Source organism: Myzus persicae, unplaced genomic scaffold (genome assembly GCF_001856785.1).
Source record: "Myzus persicae strain clone G006 unplaced genomic scaffold, MPER_G0061.0, whole genome shotgun sequence".
Taxonomy (NCBI): Eukaryota; Metazoa; Arthropoda; class Insecta; order Hemiptera; family Aphididae; genus Myzus; species Myzus persicae.
This window is the reverse complement of record NW_019103124.1, coordinates 202999-229586: the sequence shown is the minus strand read 5'-3', so window position 1 is coordinate 229586 and position 26588 is coordinate 202999. Positions and strand designations below refer to the sequence as shown.

At 30.1% G+C, this 26588-nt stretch overlaps 1 protein-coding gene across 3 annotated transcripts in view; it reads right to left on the bottom strand.

Annotated features, from left to right (window-relative positions):
• Window positions 1-333: 333 nt before the first annotated feature.
• Window positions 334-26588, bottom strand: part of LOC111033830 (ras-like protein rasC) — a 169482-nt gene continuing 143227 nt past the window's right edge. For all 3 annotated transcript variants that reach the window (XM_022314757.1, XM_022314759.1, XM_022314758.1), the window contains 3 exons: window positions 24683-24918; window positions 15509-15786; window positions 334-2749 (listed from right to left, as the gene is read on the bottom strand). In XM_022314757.1, coding sequence (XP_022170449.1) covers window positions 2338-2749; window positions 15509-15786; window positions 24683-24850 — 858 coding nt within the window. In that variant the 5' untranslated portion in view covers window positions 24851-24918 and the 3' untranslated portion in view covers window positions 334-2337. The remainder of the gene's footprint in view (window positions 2750-15508; window positions 15787-24682; window positions 24919-26588) is intronic.

Below are 26588 nucleotides of genomic sequence, written 5' to 3'. Positions count from 1 at the left end.
GGGCTCAGGATCAATTAAAAAAAAAAAAATTATATTATTATTCAACAAAATATCAAACGACATGATTGATTAACAAGTTATTATTATGTACATATAGGCATTAATGGTGATATTATTACACATAATAATATATATTATTAATAATAAAATTCAGTATATTATGACCTTTTATTTGAGACTTCTTTTCACGGATGTTGTTGTCTATATAAATTCAACTATTTGTTTTTTATGCATTGTTAATGTAGGCACTCGTACTTTACGTAGGTTACTATAACTATTTTATGATGTACCTAAGTGCTGGCTTGTTATTTGAAAACTGTAAATATAAAATAATATATTTAGTCAAATGGGTAAGTTATTAGATTGTATATAGTAACATCGAATACAGAATGAGAATAATAATAGTAATTAATAACTTGGACGATTAAATACATTGCGTATAGTTTAGTAGTATATAGGTATCGTGTAGTTGAAATTGCTTTTAGAGTACACATTTCTTTTTGAAAATGCTTCGTGAACAAATTAAGATAAAATATGTTTTAAATGCAAGTACGAATAAATAGTATGTATTTTTTTACGTCTGATGTTTAACATTACATGTTGGTTCGTTTTATGACTAATATATTACTGTGTTTAGACTTTCTTTTATCGTACCTATACAGGTTGACTATTTGGACAATACGCTTATGGAAGCACTTGGAAATCAATGGCACATAAATTAACGAATTTACTACAATTTATCACGTTTATTGTTTAAATCATAGATGTTGTACCAGTGAAATCAGAGATTACAGGTTAGCGTATTAAATATTCAAATTCATAAAATATTTACACGAAATATAGACGATAACCGGTGTAATAAAAATCATCTGATCACCGTCAATTATATTATATTTAAAACGTGCTTATTAGATTAAATAATTCGTAACAAAACACGTTGAACATTTAAATAAAATTATAATATTAATTATGTCAAAATTATTTGTTAATTATTATATTTACATTTTAAGCACGGTCAAAACCCGCGTTCTGAAAGGTACACACAAAAACCAGTGGTTTTGATAATTAATGTAAATTGTTTCCCAAAAATCATAGCGTTGTTTGAAACCTATCACCTATAAATAAATAATAATAATATGATAATTACTTTCCAGTCAATACGAATTGTAAAACCGAAAATAATAGTACATAACATAATATAACCAAAATTTAATTTGTACGTTAATGGAATTTCCTAATCAGAAAAACAAATCAATACGGTGTAAAAAAAGTAAAATAATTATTATAATAATAATAGTTGACTAATTTCATAATCTAGTTTAATACATGTTGAGTTTTCTCGAATGCCACAATGGCATAATAATATAACATATTAGTTTTATGGGTGAATATTTTATAAAGACCGTGATTATAATATTTTAATCAAAACTATTTTAATACGCATAATCCGACGCCGAGAGCATAATAATAAGGAATATAATACATGATATATAAGTTAACTATGATATAAGTAAACACAAGTATATCGGCACCGTTAAAAGTACCTACGCCTGGTGCACGAAATATAATATAGAAACAAAAAAGTGATTTTGTAGTTTCAGGATCGGCTACATTGGACTGATAAACACAAATTAACGACACATATATTATACAGAGTGTGCATGTTATATTATATATTATTATATACACAATTTGTGTGGAGGATGTGAAACTTAAAAATTGTTCTGGATATTTCGTCGTAAATGAGTTATAATACCGCTCAAGAGACGTTTTTTTAATATTAATATTATAATATCATCGTATATAATACAGTATCTATGTATTTTTTTAGTACATAGGTAGGTACTCACATAGCTTCAAGAGGCACGTCGTCGACGCATATTCTAATAATATTTATTATTATTTGAGCACACCCAAAACGTTAATCGATGTTTAAATAACTGTAGTTGTAGTTGTACCTACAATATGTAATGAAACAGAGGGGAGAAAACAGAAACATTTCTAGCTGACGGCTGAAGTACAGTAAACTGAAAAAAATAAAACTTCGGGGGCAAGTTTCGTGGGTGGAGGGGAGGAGTCGGTAAAAATTCGATAAACAATACAACAATTTTAGAAAATAAAATTTTAGTAAAACTCTGATGGGTAGTACACGCGGTATAATACTATCTAAAGTTACAATTCGTATAAAACGACAAAAATCATAATGAATTATTGTTGTGTAGTAGGTACGAGTGTGAATTTTGTTGTCGTCGGACAACTGAAGACACTATATACTATTACTGTTGTCATGCAGGTATATCGTGTATCGCATATGTTAAATAATTATCATGCGAGCATTTAGCTGACGTTGCAGTCGTCCACACCGCCGCCGTTACCCCCACCACCACTTCCGCCGGTGGTCGTGTCCCTGATCTGTTGTTTGGCCTTCCGGCTGCACCGTCTGATCAGGCTGCGGCTGCGCGGTTTCGCCCGTTCCTGTTGCTGCTGCTGCTGTTGCTGCTGGAGCTGGTGGTCTTCACGTCTGTGTCCGGAAGCACCGCCCGCCGGACCGGAAGTTGTGGCGGCTCCCGAGTTCTCCGCTGCGCGCCTCGACGACTTGGTGTGGCTGACGTATGCGCTGGACCGGCGCTTCAGCGGGCACGCCGCCTGGTCTTCCGATCCGTTCAGCTTCCGGGACAGCACCAACAAGCATTTGAACAGATCACGCACGTTTACGTTGTCCTTGGCCGAACACTCGATCAACTTGACCCTGCGAAAACGATAGTGCAAATTTGCCAGCGTCAGACGTGTGTTTACAATATTGTACACATAATACTTTATACAGTGTAGGCATGGTGGTATTACATGGGTAGTGCATACCATATTATGCGTTATGGGTTGGCATGGGTTGCGAGTGCACCGGAAAGAGTGGGCAGGTTGACGGGGATGAAGCGGGAGGGTGGTAGGGAGCTTTTGTCCTGGCAGTTTCAGACGGCTTGGGTGAGTAGAGGTTTGGGGAAGACAACGTTTTAGCTTATATTAATATTATATAGTTTAATTACTGCGTAGGTGCATCTAAACATCATACTCTAGAGTCTAGGGTGGCTCTCTTTTTATGATAAAGGTAAACAATATTTTTTATATTTTTCACCCCAATGAGTTTGTATAATTAACATCCGTACTGAGTGAATAGCGTTTGAGTGAAATTTAAATTCAATTAGACTACACAAGCATTCTATATTATCACGCCTCTGCAGTATAATAAAAATACTCACACGGAGTTCAACTAAAATATTTTAACGTAATATAACTCAAAAGCGTTACTTACACTTATTTTTATTTTATATTATACTAGATAACGCTGAATCTTTTTGGTGTTAACAAAAGGGTCAATGTTCCAAGCAGTTCACACATAAGTATTTTACCACTTCGTAGGTATCTCACGGGAAACCATGGGGTCAACATTTATTTATTTAAAACAATTTTACAGCTGGCCGACCATTTCAATAAATAACCAGGTATTTTTCAGTCTTAAATCAAGCACTTTGTATTTGACAGGTGGTTTCAAAGATTTATTTTAAATGTTATACAGTTTTAGTCATAACACTCATAACTTATAAAGTTATCGATAACTGAAATATTGTATTATCTAATATTTGATAAAAAAACCATTTTCATTTTTCAGACCATAATTTAAACGTTGTTTTCGTGTGGAATTTAATAGATCACCAAAATGTTTTACTGTTAAAAGTATATCAATATTTTTCCATTATTTCTACAAATTCACTTATCATAATGATTGACAATGCTAAGCCTTCAAGAGAAAATCCAACTATCATCAAAAGTACCACGATGCTGTAAGACATTTGAACTGATGAAATAATGCAAATCGACGATGCATATTTTAAATTTTGTCAAATGATTTTTCGTAAAAATAAAAATCGCTTAAAATATTTAACACAATATTATCAATTAAACCACAATATAACAATATATTGATAATATTATCAGTAGTGATTATATTTTGATGGTGTTTCACCACTAATATATAGTCATATAGAATAGAATACAATACATTTTTTTTTGTTTTTTGTTAGCTTTTAGTTTTACTATTACAGCTCAATAATTAAATAAAACAGCATAACTGATAAAGTGATAACATTAAAATATTTAAAAGACATACAAAAAATTAAAACGGCAATTAACTTAAAAGTAAATTATATGATGAAACCAGCCTCCAAAATAAAATTAGTAATTATATTTACGACTTTTTCAGAATTGGAGTTTAGGATGGAGGAAAGATTAAGGGGGACAGTGATGGATTTAAGAGAATTAAACAAAATACAATACATTTATATCTGTGTGTTTCACATAAGAACTAAAAATATTATGTTGTCATAGTAAAAACAGGTTCTAGAAGCGAAACCAATAGCTATTATTATCGTTATATTATTTTGTAAAAATATTCTAATATAATATAATATTTTCTGATTTATCTCGTAGAACGGTGCACAGCGTCCATCCGTGATGTGCAGTAGTGCTCAGAACTCTACCGCATCGACCTCGTAAACAAAACCCATTTTTTTTTTTACAATATATAGATTGTGTAGGTACTCTGCATGTGCGTTTATTATATAGTTGTTCAATATAAAGCGTTTACATTTCAGCTGTATGGATTATAGTGCAGTCGAGTGTATGTTGGCCTGACCGATATTATACATAAAAAGCTCCTCGACACGCGTGCTCATATGATGAAAACATCAAAATCCCTTTTTGCGTTTTTTTTGCGATCCTTATAATTTATGCTACCTGCCTCTACCAACCTGTTTTTCGTTTTTTTTTGTTTTAGTTATTTATTCGAAACTCAGTGTCGTTACGGGTTTTTAGCTTAAGCGAGTTTAACGGGGTGCATATAATTATGACGGGCAGGCAGGTCACCGAATACGATTATTAGCTGATGCTATGTATTTAATGTAGGTATATATACTGTCGTTGGAACCTATTGATAATAATTTAATGTCTACCTTAGTAATATTGCTTATGGGTACCTGCTGTTACGTTTGTGTAGACGTGGTATTGAAGTCAAGTTTTCAGCGACGCATCAATATTAGACTTAAATATTTTACTCTAGGTGTTCTTAAACCAAATGCGGGATTCAATTTATTGATATTTATTTTAGTACGAAATGTATAAATATAATATTAATATAATATAATATAATATAATTTGGTGACATTTTTCAAATCATAACTGAATAATTTTAATATTTTAAATGTGTTTGGTTAGTCTCGATTCACCGATGGATTTGAATCATATCCATATGATTTATAGAAAATCGATTCAATGAAAAACGATGATAAGACATGTACGGTTTGAGTGAAAAGAGAAAACAAATAATAAAAAATGATTAATAAGGTAAAAGCTATATGCATATATATACATTCATTTTTAATAAGCAATATATCACAAGTGCAAATCTAAAGTCATACTCAAACTCCAACGTTATTAAGTCACTATACTTATTGAATATTAATATTCAACGATGGAATATCTAATTGAATCAAAAGAAGTGCATTGCTATCTTATATTTGTCTACTGTAGGGGGTAGTCTCCATGACTTGTAGCGAAGTCAAGAGACATGGCTTAAGACTTCTTGTTGACTGGATAATAACAATGTAATAGAGTTGATATTTTATGTGACATATTATAGCTCATATCTTTAAGCATATAATTTATGGTAATCACTGACCACAATCGTAGCTATTTATTTATTGGCCAAGTGATAATTTTTGAAAGTTGAAATAATGTAAGATGGCGGTGTTGATATAACATCATTTAATTTTCAATGCTCAAAATACGGGAGCGTCCATTTTTAGTTCCTTACAACGAAGATAAGCATTATGATATACATTATTCAGAATGTATTGACTTAATAAGGTTGTGACAAAAACCAGCAATACAAAAAATGTATATTCTAGTGAAGGTTTTCTGTTGTAGCTATCTACTTTTGTAGTTTAAGTTAGTACTTATTGGTGTACTGGATGAAAACCATAAATATTTGATCACCATAACGAGCATATAATCTTACGTCAATAAAATCGGTCCGGGTAATACGATGTAAGCATTACGAACTACGAATACCACACACTGGCCGACAAAAGTTGATTAAATATCCGAGCAGAATATTAGCCGTTGATTGCACACTCATCGACCGTGTAATCAAATCATTTGAGTTATTAGTTTATGATCGAATGCCCGGCAAGTATTTATTCGTCCGAGTTGAATAAGGCATCATCGGCGGAGGCGCTGCTAATCGCAATCAGGCGAATGTTATTATTATTATTTACTTTCTCATCGCGCTTTTGTATCATTATTGTTATTAATCAAAAGCGTAAAGTTGCTTCTGAAGGCATATCCCAAGTAAATCCATACTGTTTTTACCCATTAATTTTGTGTAAGTTAAATCACATTATTCCGAGGCCTTAATCGCCCCGAAACGTCATTATCGTCCTGTCGTTCGCATTCTCCGCCGAATGCGTCATTGCCGTGCCCGCGCACGCGTTTTACCGGTAAACGTTTAGTTTTAATTATGGTTTGTATTCAATTTGCCAAGCGACTTGTACGAAATAAACGACTGGTAGTAATTTTCCTCGGTTTTTGCCTATTAAACGTTTGAAAAACTTGGGCATTTCAGCTGTAACGGACCAATGATGTTAACACGAGACGCGGAAAGAAACAGTATTATTTTAAACACCCACCCTCCCACTAACCCGCCCGCGCACACACACATACACATACTCAGTAATAATAATAATGATAATAATGACATTAGAATGAAAAATATACTATTCATCGTTTTTACGTATCGATTGATTTTTTTTTCATGCATAATACAGGCATGCCCCATGCACAATATGATATAATTTTATAAAACATTTGAAAGCGTTTTAAAAATCATTTCACTTTCTATAGTTTGTATTGCAAAAAAATAATTTAATTATGCATGGATATCGTATTTGTTTATCAATGTATAATGAACGAATATTGAAATAATAATAATAATAATAATAATAATAATAAATAACGATATGACTATTAATGGCTCGCTTTATTTGCGGTGGCCCTTGAGCGGAATATACTGGGGGGGGGGGGGGCAAAATAACTAAACAGGTCAAAGCGTCATTTACGCCATTTATTTTCATTAAATATAGTACTACTCCTGGACATAATAATGATGATTTATATTACCGATCTAATTGACCGTCGTGTTTTCTACGATTATTGAGTTTTGAAGTATAATTCATGTATAATCAAGTCGTACATAATCTTTAGATAGAAATACCTCTTTATTATTTTAACATGGCGTATACACCCCAAACAAGGAACAAATTTTTGATTTATAATTTGTACATACTCTGTCAATTATACAAAAGAAACACAGTTAAATTGATTATCAAAGAATATTATATTTCGGTTGTAAGACCATAGGTACAAAAAAACAATAGGTCGCCAGTATGCTAAAATATTGACCTGAATGGCTGCACCATTTTAAATAATAGACCACTACCGAGATGAGCATATACCGAGTTTGGACTGAATATTATAGAAACTCTTTGTACAGGGTGCTGGGCTTATATTCTGTTTTTCACGATTTGCAGGCGAAAGACAGTGTTTCGTCGTGTTTTTATTTAGTATGTAGGATAGTATTAGTTTGCATATTTTTAGACGAACGATCTGCAGTAACTGTAAAGTTTAAAAAACCATTCTGTTCGTGGAGATTTTCTCTTTAGTTTACTTTTGATTGTTTGTGTTAAATTCAGTTTTTAAAAAATATTAGAATCAGCATTTAAAAGGATCAAAGAACATAACGACGGCGAGGGAGAGCTTGGCAGGCCCCGTATACTTTATTACGAATTCATTCCTATATCTACATGTATTTCAATTAGATTCGCCATACGGTGATTACAGCCTGTGATAATTAATTATTTATGGATATAGTATATTATAATATTGAAATTTGAAATAATTATAATAACGGAGGTGTTACTGACATGGCGTGATGTTAAAAGCATTGTATCAACACGAAGTGTTGGTTAACAAATTGTATCGTACAAAATATTAATATATGATCAAAGGCTTCATAAAATAATCCACGAATAAAATATTTATTTTTCGCGACGATTCGTTAATTTCTAGAAAGTAAAACGTATGCATTATCCTGGCGTTAGAATATTAGTGTTTGAAGAGGCTGCTCATATGGGTTACAATTATAATTATTAATGTCTCTCTGCAAATATCGAGCACTGCGATGAAATGGATTTTATATTATAATTTTGAAACGCATATTTTAACTGTCATGAAAGTTTTACCACAGTTCTTGAAATGCGTTTTAAACGAATAAATTGCCATATACATTTGATTGATAATACGAAATTATTGTTTTTTTTTTTTTAAATTCACGAATTCAAATTGAAATATTCACAAAAAAATGATAATATTAATAATTATTAATGTAATTAAAATTCAATAAACTGCTATAGAATTATTGACAAAGCGTTCACATTTGACGTGTCAGAATAATTTCAATATCTGTATGGACGCTGGTTTAAATTACGCTATTTATATTGGCACCATATATGGCCATGTTTAAAACTTATAATTACAACAAACATTATATTGCAATAGGTACTATAAGAGTTCGTTTACACATAATATACGTATTATATTAAACTTATCACAATATTTTATTTTCGTGAAACCGTGTCTTAGCAAAAACAGGTTTTGCAGTGATCAATATTATATTAATATTATTTGTGTCAACTTATGCTCAGTTATGCATGCAGAGGTTATTTTTACAGAGAGAATACTGAAGTACTACAGTAATAATAATAATAAAACGATACTTTTGAAAAATCTTTATTAAAAAGGAATTGAAAGTGTATACACAAAGAATGAAATGTATTTATTAATCTAAAGAGACAAAAGAAAGGTTAGTCTCGATTTTAATCTTTAAGGACTTGTACTGTTCAACAACAAAACCATCTATAGCATATTCTTTGATTTGTAAGCATATTATAATTTCCAGTCCAAGACATATTTATGTTTGTTACCTTCAGCCTTAAAAAAGAAACTTCGATGGCTATAGAACTGGAATTAATTTTATGTTATGCATTTACAATGAAAACTGTATAATTTGAAATTAGAACAATATTACGAAAGAAATATTTTACAAGCTTGTCATCGTTTACAATCGGAGGTGGACTTAGCTTTTTTCCTTATACAAACGGTTGTTGTTTCAATGTTTCACAGCTTACTTACTGCTATCTCTTTAGCATTCAATTATATTTTGGTTAAACAATTAATTTTAATAATTAGGTTCATATGAATAAATTACCATAGTAGAATCGAATATTGACTGAAAACATGTGTTGCATATAAGGTCCCTTCGATTATTTTTTTAGTTTCTTTAAGGTAATAAGGAGAAATAAAATATTTGAATAAGTAGTATGAAACATCTATGATGCGATTCCTCTCCCCATGAGTGTTTTTTTTAAACTAAAAATTATTGAATAAAAATATAATATATTTTGATATAAGCCCTGCAGCCAAATATACTTAAAATTATTTAGATCTGTATACCGTATTTTCATTCACCTATTTACCTTATTCTTGAAACAATAAAAAATATACCTAATACTGATTTGGAATTTCAATATAGTTTCTTCTTCTAAAAATAAGATAGAATATTGAGTTTTTCTTATTTATATAACTGGAATTTATATATTATATTGACAGGTATTTTCATAGATACACAGTATAACATACTACACAATTAACTAACTATATCTAATAATTTTTAAACTGGACATTTTACAATTTTTTTGATATAATTTAAATAGGTATTATGATATCGTGATTGTCAATTATATGTATATTGTAAATATTAATTGTTTTTATAACTAGGATGCATATTTATTTATTAGTTAAGTTATTAGTCATTGCTTATTAGTTATTAAATAGATATTAAGTTAGTTAATTATATTTGTCAGCTATTTCTGTTAAACTTTTTGTGCCCGTGTAGATATATAATATATGAGTTCTAGTTTATAATTTTTTTTCATAAATTATAAAACTGCAAAACCTCTATTTTTAAATTTTACATTCTGACTTCTGAGTGTAGCTAGGATGTATTCAGTTTAAAACGATGTTTATTATATGAAATACCATAAAAATTTCCTTAAAAATATATAAAAATAAGTACAGTAACTAGCTCAAGATATAGCTTAATCGCCCACAAAAAATATAATCTTATTAAAAGTTTAATAATTTGTATGGAGAAACCTCATCGATTTTCAGTTTTTGTTATGGTGATAAAATTCTTATTATTTTACACAACATTTTTCAAAATTCAAAATAATATAAATTTTTCGGCTACATTTTGAACCCGTCAAACCATTTATTTTGTAGAAATATTTTGAAAATGATTGCATTTTGTTTTATTGCATAGAATTTGAATAGTATTATTCTTAAAAAAGCAATTGAAAATGGACATTATGCCGTCACATGATGATTGCGAACGTGTCTGCGTGTCACTCGGTGAAATCAATTTTAGCACTTGTAGAAAAATGATATAAACTACGCATTCGAGACATAATTTATGCATGCATTTTAAATTCGGGCTTTGAATAGACTAAATCAATTGAAAAAGACCTTTCACACCAACGCTATATTTCAACGGCGTGTGCACATGACCACAAACATAGTGTGTACATAATTTATGACTACCGTTGGAAAGTGCGTTGGCGTAAAACTTCTTTTATAATGTCACGATTTAGTTTCCTAATATATATATGTATATATAGACACGCGCTATCTAAGGACACACGCTATCTAAGTAATTGGCAATGTTCTTCCTAATGACAATGTACGTTTTTTTTGTTGTTAAATAGTTAAATTTAACATTTTTTCATATAAATGATATCAACATAATATAATATATATATATATATATATATATATAGTTGTAGCCGACTTTAATAAAAAGATACAATGGGACGAGTGTTAGCGAGCATTATAGTACTATGAAATGTAGGTACAAGTGCCATATACGTATATGATATGTTAAGCGAGTAAAGTCCGGGAAATGTTACACTTTACAATGTGTTCATTGATTTTTGTACACTTTCTGAAGTGTATAAAACTGCTGTACAAGGAAGATCCATTGTTCAGATCGCGTTGTGCACTTTGCAAAAAACGTACGACCATTTTCTACGGAGCGAAATTTATTGAGAAAATGACTGTCTTGTGATTGCAAAAAAAAAAACCTCGTCTTATGTAAATGTTGGTATTTTCGTCTTTGACTCCAGCCGTTTTCGGAACCTCAATCCCCCAATAATTTCCTTTTAAACGTATCAAAAGTAAAAAGAAAATATATTCACATTGTTATGAAATATGTATGACGAAGACCCGGACTATTAATTTGATGTAATACGCATAACATAATAATCATACTCTGTGCGCATTGAAATAAACCTCATTCGGAGACGAGGTCAGTGTTCAGCGATCTGCATCTGTATAATGAAATGACACCTTACTTACCGGACTACGTTTAAACAACGACGTGCTGATGTATATTATTTCTACAGACTATAGTCGGGGTAATGAATATGTTTAATATAATTATTTAGATCGTTACGTTTTGTCACTGTTGGGTTTATCAGCAGGTAGAATACTATAGTCTTTACGGCGGCCGCGTGCACCACCACTATGTTCTCGACAGCGGATGTCCGGACTACAAATGCTCGGGGCTAGGGTAGGAAATGAAATATACTTATTCTTCCCGGGAATCCAATGTATACTGTAAATTGTATTTGGCCTGTTACGTCAAATCTCGCTTGTTTGATCGATGGACAGTTTGTGTTTTTTTTCGCGTTCGGTTGTACTCGCTGAAGGGTTTGTTGGCGTTATAGAAATGCGTATATTTTATACTTTATGACGGAAAAATACCCATCCCGGATCCACAACGAAATATGTACACAGACGAAAAGGTCAAAGGACTGCTACACTATACTAAACTACTATTTACTCAAAAGTTGCAAGTTAAATAGTATTACCGTAAAGTTGTTATAGCATAATACATGGACTGTCGATGATGGTATGTTATATGGACTGTAGAATTCTTTATAACATTTTAATTAGGTATCAGAAAGTTTTCTTGGGAAACAAATAGATAACACCTGAAATAAAAGTGTCATCCTTAGATTTTATTAAAATATAAATATGTATCTAAACGTTATTTTGAGAAGCAAATAGAACTTTGAAAAACAATAATAGTTCAACGTTCAACCTCAGATTATTTCAAAATTATATGGTTTACAATTAAACGTGTTAAAATATTTTTATACTCAACAATATAATAATAACTATTATAATTATTTTTGTGAAAATACAGTTGAACGAAGTACAAATTATGATAAATTATTATCGGTTAGGTAAAAAAAGCAATTAAATTTCATATTTTTTAACGATAGTTATTATGACTCAATTAATTATTATAGCGATATGGTGTTACAAGTGGATTAAAAATGGCACGATTTGGTGCAACTGACCAATTATTTTTAAACCATTTTTTTATTCGGATAAAAATGAATATTATTTTGGGGTGCTAGTAGCACAGGTAGGAATGATATGCTGTATGAACTTGGTCTTAGTTTACCTATTCAAATAATATGTTCTTTTGATTCCTGTACCTCCGGGATTTTCCACTTAACGCTTTAAAATCATGTGTTAAAATGTGCAGTTATAAAGTTAGCATTTATAAGTAATCATATTTTTTATCACAATGCAAGGTCATAGTCTGCTGGATTTTAAGTACCAACTATCAAAAATCAATTAAAATATGTGCACGATAATAAAATATTATTTTCTAGTGGAAGGTTATGGTTTTATTAAATTTTTTATAATTTATCATGAAGGTATCGATGTAGTACAGTTGTATACAACTGTACTACTATGATATATATCAGTACTTACTGACAGTGCTACCTACTTATTTATTATTATTGTTTCATTAACACTTAATAGTTATACGTCACCTATAAAACTGTTGTAGGAATTGCTCATATTGATCGAAGATTCGAAAATAATTAAAATGAATGTATGTTACTGTAAAAGTGGTCAATCTAATAATATTTAAAACCACAAAATTATATTTGTGAAACGGTTATCTTTTACTTGGTATGCTATAATCAACCCAATAGTAATATGCCAAGGGTAAGACATTCTAGTAGAATACAGTTATTAAGCCAATACAAAATAATTTTTTATGTAATAAGTATAATTAAACTATAACATTTTTCATGTGTATTAAAGAATTTAATACGATAATGATTATATTTAAAATTTAATAATAACTAAAACTATATATTTATTCTGATATAGGTCGCTTCCTGTTTCCACACACTGGCTAACAATGCTTTAATATTTATCCATTGTCAATTGTAATATATATAACATTTTAGATTGTTACATCGTCATTTCGAGTGATTAAATAAATACTTTTATTTGTGTGTCCGATTACTACAATAACTATACCGGACACGTTATCGATATAAAATTATACTATAGTAGTATAGTGGTATGCTTATTATATTCCAAGGCAACACGGCGAATCGCAGTAGTTCAGTAGCCTAGTGACATTATATTGTAATACGGTTGTGGTAAGCCCAATAAAAAAATTTGAAGTTGAAATTTTGAAAATATCTCGACTATATCTCAACTGCATGTGGTCCGTATGAGGGAGGGTCGATGAATTTTGTCCTTGGATTTTTCAAAAACAATTTCACAAGTTTCATTTTCCAATTACGATCTTGGACATCAGGAATTATTTTCAAAAACCTAATTCATATACTATTAAGCTTCCATTTGTATGTATAAACAATACGAAAATCACGTGTAATTGAAAATTTCATACACTTACCTTGAATACAAAAAATTGATGACGTTATTGATTTTGACCTATAGAAAATTGTTGGAAAATATTGTACACGTATGTAAGTGCTCATCGTGAAAGAGGGCAAATGCTGCAAGAAAATACCCATTCATTGAACAGATAATTACAAGGTTTGCAATATAACAACCGAGCGGAGACTTAAGTTTTTATTTTATATGCCGAATAACCAGCATACGGTTCTGACTTATTTTGCAGTGAGATTTGAAAGAAGAAAGTTTCTTTTTGGTATTTGATTTTATTAACCCACCCCTGCCTCCTCCCGACATATTTCCACCCACGATCTCAAGTCGTTTATTTATTTATACACACTACACATTATCACTACTAATTTTGGCAGACCAAATAATGTTTAGCCTATTGGAGCATGAACGTAGTATTGTATACACACATATAGTACCTACATAGGCGTGTATACATACCGATCAAAAATCGAGATTATAAATCGTTAATTCCAAGTGGATAATTGTTTAGTCTGTTTACACGAAGATATCCGAGTATCAACACTTATTATAAGATAACAGTATAGTGAAACATCCATTATCCAACATTTTTGAAAATCGCGGTGACCTTTACGATTGTTTTGACGAACGATAAATATAGAGAAACGAATCGCGTAATAATATGCATATTTTTTTTATCTGAAGTTGATAAATGCTGTCAAACAATAATTGTATTATGTATAACAAATAAGTAGATGCGAATATATGGAATGTGTAATGGTTGAATGGTTCTCTTTGAAAAAAAACTCACAGTAGTAATATTACACGTTTGTAGTAGATGCAATTTAAACAGAAGTCGCAATATCTCAATTTTAAGAATATAACTCCAAATGACAATTTTTTTTTTACCAAGATACAATAGTGTACATGAACATGAAAATATGTTTCAACAATTTATAATATTTTGTACTGTATGCTTTCAAAATATTACGATGGATCGCCTAAAAATAATTTTATCTATTATGATATTATTATAGCGCTATACATTTAAAGGGGCCGACACCGATTTGTTGTACCCCGATGAATGGAAGAAAATGTTTCAACCAGGACACGTATATTATTTCTATTATAGAGAAAAATTGGCTGCAAGCAAAATAATTAATATTTATGTCAGACAAGCTTATAAATCGGATTAGTGGTCGGACCAGACTTAATCATCGATGACTGTCGATAATTCAGTTCGTTATGTCAATGCCTAGACTTACAGGCTATAGGACGTCACAGCACTACAGGAACATAATAAATTATCATCAATAAGAATTTATAATTTATTGACTAATAGTGTACGTTTCGTCTTGTTTGTTTTAAATGTTTTTGATTTTGAAACTGCAAGGCTACGACGAAAATATTGTTTTTGTAATATATCTACGACGACGTAGAATGACGAGATACACACAACATTTTTTCCCCCGATAACCTCACGAGATTACTAATAATAATATAAACGTTTACTATGTCAATCACTAAAATAATAATATAATATCCTTAATCATCATATTATTATATAATATGGACTCGCCTCATTTTTGGCAGCTCGCAGTACAGCCATTCGGAAGCGTCTTCCACGGTGACGCGTCTATGGTCGGCTGGAAGGTCAAGTTTGTTTCCGGCCACCACGATTGGCAGCACCTGGTAGTCCTCGCGCTGCTCGCGGACTTCCTCGAAGTTTCGCTTGACCGTCTCGAATGACCGTTCGCAGTCGATCGAATAGACGAACAGGAAGGCGTTCGCATTGGCTATGCTCAACCGCCGCATGGCCGGAAACTGTGGGTTGCCACACGTGTCCAAGATGTCCACCTGTAACCGTACATAATTATAAGAGTTAATATAATTTACCTGATTACTTTTGAATTTCGCGAGCCTAGCACTTTCTGTAGCACGTTTAAAACAAGGGAATCCGGTTCCATAAATCTTGAAATGAAGTCACTTTGAAATACACGTGGTGACGTATTTAGTATGCGGGAATATGGGGAGGGATTGACTGTATAGGGTTTTATTTTTTTTTTTAAATATGTAGCTAGTGTTTATGAGGTACCGATTACGCTATATTAAATGCTGTTACTTAGTCTACTTATCTTTATGAAGGGGTTTTTTTTAAATATAAATATTATTATTCTAACGAGTTTTATTATTTATGCAATGATACTCGAATTCCGAATTTAAATGTTTTTTAATGCTGATCTAAAAAAATTGATATACGTATGTTTATCAAATATCTAATCGAAAACCATTTAATTACGAAACCGGCAACGGACAAAAGAAGACCTCAGTAAATAATTTAGTCAATTTATTATTTTTAGTTACATCGCATTGCATCATTTCCATCAATACTGTATGTACGAAGCAAAACTTATTTGAAACAAAAACATTAACTAGATATCATCATCACACTACTGCAGTCTGCAACATATTATTATTATTATTTATTTAGTAATTATAACTTATTTCGATCGATTATAATATTTCCAATGCGACTAATAGAATAATATACGCTCTATAATTTTGTAGCTTCAGTTATCTATCAGAAACACTCTCGTCGTTATGAATAGGTAGATTGTAATGATATTATTTCACAGTAATGTAAATGAAACTTTGAGTGTTGCAGGGGTTTTGGCTGACAATGGGATAATAATTATTCGAAAGAATAATGTTTGATTATTTTAGACCAAAGTTATATACATTTATATTATAAATATCATATGTTTGGATATGCGTATAGTGCATATACAATTCATACGGATCAACTAAAGTACATTTCAATCTAGTTATGTGTACAAGTTAGGCGCATCAAAGCTCATGCGGATTACCGAATCGACAAACATTTGCGCTACAATCGGTGCACACGATCGTATATTTTACATACTGCCATATTATTTCATTGTAGGTGAACGATGTAGCTATGTGTGCATAATTATATGCTAAATGTGAAGCCCGATAGTAGGTATTCAGGTACATTAAAAAACCAGAGGCGGTGCATATATTTTATCGCGAGGGAGGTTAGGTTAGGTTTCATTTGTTATTGCAATCGAACTTTACAGTTGTTTAATATTGAAAACTCAATTCCGTTCAAACCTTATATAGGTACCGTATATTAATATACACGCGGGTACTGAAGATGAAAACTGGAGTTGACCGTGTCTTTGGCGATGATAATCGCGTCCGCAGACGACCAATAAATACTATACACGAGTGAAGAAAAGCCGAACGCAGACGTGATATGATTTTCAATACAACGAAACTGTTTTTGCTACGTGCATATCGTCTCTAGTCTTTATCTCAGCACACGCCTACAGGTACGTGCCTCTACATATCTGAGCATGGGTTTTCAATTTTTTCCTTTCTTTGATAAGTAAGCTAATTTCATACTCGCACCTACTTATTCGCCATTCACGTTCACCCCCCATTGTATCTGTTAATTATGCATTTATTCGGATTCTGATTTTTGTCATTTATGAGTAGGTACACTGAAAAACCATATTTTCATATGCTTACATTTTTTATGCCATTCAAGGAACCCTGTGTCGATGGCAACTTATTTTTTTCAAATAAATGCATAATTAAGGGATATAATGTTGTGAGCACACTTGAGAAATTAATCACTCTGTATATCTCGATAAACACTTTAAGACACAGATAACGAGACCCGAGGGGTTGAAATTCGTGTAATTCTTCTTTTATGCGACCCATACACAAACTCGAAAAATGAATTTCAATTTTCTTTTAGAGGTTCGAATAATATACTACGTCTCATTTTTGATTCGTTTTCATCTACCTACCTGTAAAAGGCAATGCAATATTCTTACCCAATTAAAACGAAACGCTTTCGTGTTTGTACATAAATGATTGTTTTATTGAATTCCTCTCTTAATAACTGTTAATAATTATCTAAAAATGTCATTAGTTATAGATGCACACTTTTTATTTTTAATTAGCTAATTTACAAGAAATACAATCTCAGATGCGTGCTAAAAAATATATATCTTACACATATTACAAGATCTTCCTTTTGAAATGCGCTTTATATTCCCTTTTTCTTAAATCCAGAAACATCCCTTCTTATATATCAGGGATACTCACATATTATTATTTATTATACTTGTTATTATAAATATAACTTTATTAAATGCATAAATGTATTCACAATAATAATATTTCAGCTAATATTATTAATATCTCAACTTGGAATTATATTATAGAATAAAATTCTAACGTTATTTATAATTATTACACTTTTTTATAAGGTATAGAATCTGACAATCCTGTGGACTTCATAAATTACCTATAGCGGTTTGGCACGTAATTATTCAAATGTTCTTCCAGTGCAAAAACGAAGGATACACGTTTAGGATTAAAATGTTACATTTCAACGGTTATTTATAATGGTTTGACGTGAAAAAAAATTTAATTTAATATGTACAGGCATCACTGTATGGATGTTTATAATATGTTTAACACGAACTGCACAACATCAACCTACTCGACATAGACTTTAATTTTTTTCATATGTGTAATATAATACTATGAACATGAACTGTAGCACGTGCACAGCGTACTGAAACGAAAAATAAAAATCCTCTGCAGGTATGCAAAAACATTTTGGTGTCGACGATTGAATATTTAAATATATTTATAAAATAATTTTTTCCACAACTATTTATTCGAATTTTTCACCTAGAATATTGTTGTCATGGGTGCTCAAAACACAAAAGTGCCTAATAAGTAGGTGTATTGAAAAATCTTGTGATATTTTTGCGAACCATTTATAGTATGTAATGGGTATTAACATCGATTATATTAGAATGGAATTAATAATTGCATTGATTGTTATGTAGTAATATGACGTTGTACTGCAATTTCAGATAATATACGTTCAATATGTACAGAAAAGTGGAATGGGTGAATATTGACGTCTGAATGCCTGATATATTTATACATTAACAGTATTAGTGGAGTTAACGATCGTGTGATGATCTGCATTGTTAGGTACTATTGTTACCTACACTATGGCAGTTATTGTTGCTATTAATTACAGAAATATTTGATATTACACTATTGCTACGATCTCCCCCAAGCATTGACCATAAACAAATTAAACATTCGGTTAGCAGGCATCTCATCATAGATTAGCAAAATGTAAGAATATGTTTTACATTTAAAACATACTAAATTGAAAATGTTGGAACTAAAAATCAACGATTTTAAGTAATCGTCTGAACTTAAAATTTGTTATGATTATGAAAGTTTATTGGGTGCACTTTAAAGCAGCTTTTAATGGGTATATATTAGAATGATTTTTTTTTAAAATTATCCTGCATTTGGTTTTTGATTACAACGGAAGCATACCAATATTTTAACTGACAGTCATGTAGTCATTTATTGAATTCTCAATGAGACAAAGGCACTGAATTAATTTAGAATAATTAAACTTACATTCAATATATATGTCCGTCTACTAATCGAGAGTTTATAATTTCTATCGATAGGGTTCTCCAATTATAATTTATAATATTGGAAACCGATGGGGGATGTATATAGTATATATTATATTTCGATAGTTTAATCCAATAAGAGATTATTCAATTCACCTATGAGGTACGTAGCGCGGTAACATAATATTGATTTGACTTAGTATTTTGTACACCGTTAAATAGTAGATTTGGATTTTACGTGTATTTTTATAAAGAAGAAATAATGCAAAATGGTTCAGTCTTAAGTGCACTGGTATTTACAGCTAGAAAACGTAAGTTCAAAAAAAGTAAGTTAAAAGCAAAGGTTTGACTTTAATATTAAGATAAACGAGCTTAACTATAAGGATAAACCAATAAAAATGTTGAATAATATAGAATGTAAGTCATTAATAGATTTTTATTATGCTTAGGTATCCGCCATTGCATAACATTGACAAAAAAAATTAGTCGGTAAAGCTGATATAATCAAAGACATATTAATACTTATTAATGTACATTGTAAAAATTTAATGAGGTATTGAAATCGTTGATTTGTTGTTATTTAAAAAGTGGAAAAATGTAACAACTGCTAAATTCTTTATACCAAAATCATGGCCTAAAGAATTGTTAAATTAATTAAATAATTTTTTTACAGCTTTTTATCTAAAACATAATTTTTCTAATTTACGTAGTATTTATATTAGAATACATTTAAAGTTAATATTAAGGAATTATAATAGTCTGTTTCAATATAATTTCCAAAAGTGAAATTATGATATGATTAATGTTTTATTCATATAAAATACAAATTGTAAATATTAACTATTGAAGACAGTTTTGATGGCAGTTAGATTTGATGATCTATATGAGACTATTTACAACATCATTATAACTTATTTATCTAGGAATTTTATATTCATTATAGTTGTCGGCATTAATGTTTTTAGTACGGGTTTGGTTAGCACCATACAATTTAGCTTGGTAAAATACTTAAATTGATGATAATTTTATTAAAAATACAGAGGTAAAGTATGTTCTGTACCAAGTTTGAATAGTTATCAAATTTAAAAATGTAGGTAGGTATCTTGGAGCGTAGGTTATGATCAAAGAAACTCGATTATTTGGAATAATATAATAAGTTTATTACATTCAGTACGAGTTAATCGACAACAATTATTTTAAAAATGTGTAAAATAATTTCATATTTTCATGGTAATATATGGTAATAATTGTTAATATTCACAGCACCAAGTCAATCGTATTATAGTGAATTCTTCATATCAGTATTGATGTGTTTAATAATTATTGATTTACTATAATACTTATAGAAAATTATCATGCAGTGTCTTTTCAAAAAATGACAGAAATATAGTCGATAAATATACAGGGATAAAATGTCATTGTCTGTGAACAAAACAATAAAAAATATGATAAATAGTTGAATCCACTTGACAATCCGTTTCATACAGAGTGATTCGTTAAACATGCTCATCCCTCCTCTTTTACCAATTAATGATGCATTCATTCAAATTCTGATTTTTGGAATTTAAACTTTAATGTGTGTATATTAATCTTTAAGACCAGTTTTTCAAATGATTAGATTGTTTATGTAAATTAAAAGGAGTAAACAGTACCGATACATCATTTTAGTTTTGAAATAAGAAGAAATTTTTTCTTAAATGCCAATGTATCTAAATTAAATTCTGAGTTATTAAACTTTATGTACCTAGTAAGGATAATAGTCCATGGTTAGAAAATATAAGGCCATGACCTTTGATGATTTGAAACATGTATTTAACTATTAATATTAATCTATTCATATATATTTTATTCACATTTCATAATTTATACAAATTGCCCTAGTATAAAAAGTATTCGACAAAATCTTTATTATATTTTTATATTTTATTACGTAACACTGCTAATGACGATTAATCAACTTAGAAACTAATAATTTAAATTTAAATTTAGATGTATTTGAATTTTCAAAACTATTTATATTTTACATAGGTACAGTAAAAAAAGGTGATTCTCGTTTGAAAAATTAAGTTAAAGTATCACCAAACGATACATCGTTAAATGGTATGAATAATCTAAGTATTTAAAATATGGTTTTCAAGTTAACTAAAAAATTCCAAAAATCAGAATTTTTATGCATTATTAATTGGTTAAAATGTGTTTATAGAGTATATCTCAGTTATAAAAACTCCTCTGTATACCTTAATACTGACTTTAATCCTTTAAGACTTCTATAATTATTTGAATATTTAACAGAATTTAATAAATCAACTTTTAAAATATTTACATAAATTAGCGCTATAAACATTGGCTATCTCGGGTTTTGGAGTATTACACTATACGTAAAATCACGTTTTTAATTTTATACTTTATAAATTATAAGTAAACCAAAAAGCATTCAAAACTGTGACAAACTTGGCTTGTATACTATTCGGATAAAGTTTTCGAAAATAGTTTATCAATTAGTAAAAAAAGCGTAGTATGTCTATATGTGATGGGAGAAAACCATTGCTAACATAATTACTCAGTATATACACTTTATATAGTAGTATTATTATAGTAGTTGGGCGTGACCTAACCTAACCTTCGCTGTAGTGCTGTTAAATTCAGTATATTATATCATGGTGGTACAACAGATGATGGTCGACGCTAGACCCAGCGAGTGCTATTCAATCGAATCATTAACCCTTCTGCACAGATCCGTCCATGACCAACGTTCTGTATGTGTGTTCACTTTTACAAAGGGACCTTTGTACGACACATAATGTGGAGGTTGCGGCCATCGGATTTAAGCCTCCCACTCTCTACCCCTCCTCATCTTCCTTCTGCTACTACTGCTACTAGTGCCACCACTACTCCACTACTCGTACAGTTGTTCTACTGTCTACTACGCAGTACAACAATAAACCCACGTCGTTGTGTGAATGTTGGTGGTGGGTGGATTAAAATGGTGCGATATGCGCGGTGGTGGCTGAGATATCGTGAGTGGGATATAGAAGTGATGATGACTGTTGGCGAAGGCTAGGGGGGTGACTGAAGGGTGAGAAAAGCGAAGTCCACCACCCCGGTTGGTCTTATTCGCACGTCTTTGAAACGAGACGTTTATTTGATGTCCCCGATCGTGTTGCTGAGTTACGTATAATAACCTATAGCGACCGTGGGGATTTGAAAACAATACTATATGGCATAGCAGTACGTCAACGTAACAATAACAATAATAATAATAATAATAATAATAATAATAATAATAATAATAATAATAATAATAATAATAATAATAGTAATAGTAATAGTAATAGTAATAGTAATAGTAATAATAATAATAATAATAGTAATAATGATAATAATATCCGTCAAACAAGGGTTCCGTGGTAAGACGTCTGTCAGCGGCGTACTTACTCAACGACGATATTATAATACGAGTATACGTGCACAGGGCACACGCTAAAGACGGCGAAATTCGACCGCCGCCGTGAATTACCATCCGGTAACAACGATATTAATTTCATCTCGGACGGACGGATCTTTTGTTGATAATATTATTTGTACCTCCTAGTTGTTATTATTATTAATTATACAAGTATACAGATTACAGTTCACCAAGACTGAGGAGAGATCATCATAATAGCGTTTAGTATTTGACCGGATTTCGTATATTATATTTCTATGACTATTACCTAGGTGCTATTATTATTGATGACCCTTTCTATTGCGTGACGTGCACGCCATTTAATTTGCTTCACTTATTCTACGCCACCATGAAGCATGTATACGTTTAAATAATATCGGGTAGGTGCCTAACCGTTTGGTGCTACATAGTTTTGAATAATAGAAGTATATTCGAAAATATAATTAAACACGTCAGTGCACAAAAATAAAATATCTTTGAAGGTTTTTTTTTACGTGTTCAATATAATAACTTATTATAATGTGCAGTACTATATTCAAACTTTAATGTAGTAGTTATTAATAATACTGTGAATGTTTATAAAATAAAATTATCTTTTATATCTTACTCGTTCTCGTTGTGAAGTTGTAAACTCGCGAGAAAAATAATTACAATCAATAATTATTACTGTGTGTAACGTATTCAATTAATTTATTATTTCGAATTTTAATATTGTTTAAATATATTAATATTCAAGACGATGAAATGGATAATAATTATAGTTGCAAAGTAGTTCTGATTAATTTGATATCGATTTGCATAGTAATAAGAATAACTAATAAGAAAATACATAGCAATTTGAGTAATAGTAATTAATGTATAATATTATCCGCAATTAATTGATTAATTATTTGAAAATACATAAATAAACAATATATGCAATACCACTGCAGAGTTTCTAGTTTCTGCTTTATTTCAATTGGCATATTAGTATTTCACACTTCGTATTTAGTGAATAAATCCATATTAGACAACGATATTTATGAGCTTATTACTTAAACTCGGAACTTATTCTGATCTTACTAAATAAAAATACTAAATCAGTGCAATAAATGTTACAATAATACATTTATTTTTTAAATATAATTATTATAATAATTGTATTATTAATATCTACCTACTTACGAGTATACCTATGCCTATTTTGTATTGATGAAATTCGTTTTTCATTTCTCATCGTTAATTGATTAAATTTTTTCTAACTAATTACTGATCAATTATATACAATTATAATCCTTGATTTCTATTATATTTATAAACAATGATGTCAATTAAAATATTTAAAATATATTTTAGAACTCTTTAAACTAAAAATATTTTATATTATAATTAATATTAATTTATTGTTGAACAAGGTTTTATGAAGAAATATTCCTATTTTATGGCTAAAACTTAAAAATAAGTTGTAATCTTGTTGAGTACCCACACTTTAAAATTCACCGAATCCATTGTAATATTTAAGATTTGATCGTACTATGTTTACCTTAAGGCTGAAACCTTGAAGCAATGGGTATAATGATATTTCACTATAATTATAATCCGGATAATTTGGCCAAGTAAAAAAAACCATGTATGATAAAAAAGTTCTATGATAATTTATATTTGTTGTCCGTTTTATGGAAATGTACTAATTTACAATACAATACATCTTATATTATTACTATTTTAACGTTATTTACAAGCATTCCAAAGACCAAAGCTATAATTATAAACAAGTACTTTTATTTTGTTCTCTAATCATTTTAATATGATATCTACAAATTACAATTGTTTGACTTACTTTGAAATGTTGGGCTGTACCGAGGCTGAATTCTTTGCTGTAAAGGTCCTCTACGGTCGTCTTATACTTGGAGCAAAACGAGTTGTACAAAAACCGTTTGCAAATTGCACTCTTCCCAACGCCAGCATCACCAAGCACGACCAATCTTGTTCTCTCCGGGTCGGCCATGATATATCTTTTTTATCCGTAAGTCGGACTCGGATTATTTCATTGTCTACCAGACATTATGCGATAAACTGGAAAAAAATAACAATCTAATCAAAAATAAAATTTAATTAGTAATACACAATATATAACATTTATTGATTAAATTTTGACTATTTTTGATTTACTTTGGAGTTGATGTATATAATTGTGTTAACGTCTAATTGACATTTTTTTTACAAATCAAAAATACAATTTGTATTTTTAACAAAACGCTTTATATTAAGATAGTTTATAAACAAAAGAAATAAAACTCTTTGTTCCATTCATTTTTTTATTCTAAAATGTTAGCAACTATAAGAATAATTATTTAATAATATTGCAATACACTTAAAGGTAAAGCTCGTTTTTCTATACATGAAATTATACCATCATCTCTTCCATTAATGTCACTTTCTTAAATTATATGTATTAGGTACATGTAAGTTTCTTAAAAAATCTTAAATTATTGAGTACCTAGTTTTATTAAGTGTTAGAAAGTTTTAAAAAATATTAAATTTTAAATTATATGTAAAATATTAAAACATTTTTAATATTCTTTCGGTATTCGTATAAAGATTCATGAATTTACTTTTTTATTTTCATGAATCGTATAAAATAAATCAGTAATTAATATTACATAAAACATTTTGATAATGTACAAGTGTAAAACTAAATCATTTAGATTCAACGGGAAATTACAATACACGAAATAATTATGATATCCAAAATCAACAATTATTGAAACTTTCAAATACAGCTAAATATACCGTTAACTTATTAAAAATATATCTTAGATTATAAGTGATAAATTTATTGATTTTAAAATTATTTGTGTTTTCTGTGTGTGTGTGTGTGTGTGTGTGTGTGTGTGTGTGTGTGTGTGTGTGTGTGTCCATAATAACTATAATAAACTATATATAGTAGAAGTGCTTCATCTTAAGCTGAAGAGGGTTTCTAATAAACAATTAATTTAAATGTTGTACTCCTAAATACTTTCGAAAGCTTTCGAAAATGTCCTATATTTTGAATATCATTTTGAACAAACAAAAAAAAAAGGATTAAGGAAATCTGGAATTTTAATAACAGTCTGAAACTTTTACGTATCATTTTTATATAAAAAATAACATTTTCAAAACATTTAGATTAATATTATTGGTTATACTTATGCCTTATATATTATCACAATAAATTACTATAATAATTAATAGCAATATGTTGATACGATAACAGACCAACGACAGATGGTCTCTGCTCAGAATTGTTTAATTTACAATGATTTTTCAATGAATTCAAATTTAACACATCTATTACAGTGGTTTACTCAATGACAAGGTGCTCTCAACTCCTACTGTAAAGGCAGTGGTTGCCTAAATCTCACTCTAGTAAAAAAACAAGCATGAAATATTTAATTTTTTGTTGGTAACCAAAAAAAATCCAATTCAATAACTACAAACTTTTCTCCCCTCGTTTATCCGTCCTGTAGGCAATAACATTAATTATATTATTGTGTGTAATTTTTATAATGTCATTATATTGTAGCGTATCCTCGGCCACCGGGCGGCATTTTTCTCCGGACAAGTCGCGGTGACCGGGGAGCAAGTGCCGCCATCCCCCACCCCCGGGGCATGGCAGAAACCTACGGGTGCCCCATTCGAAATTCTGCCAAAACAAACACACACGTGTTCCCCCTACCGTTCCAAAAACCTACAAACCATCAATA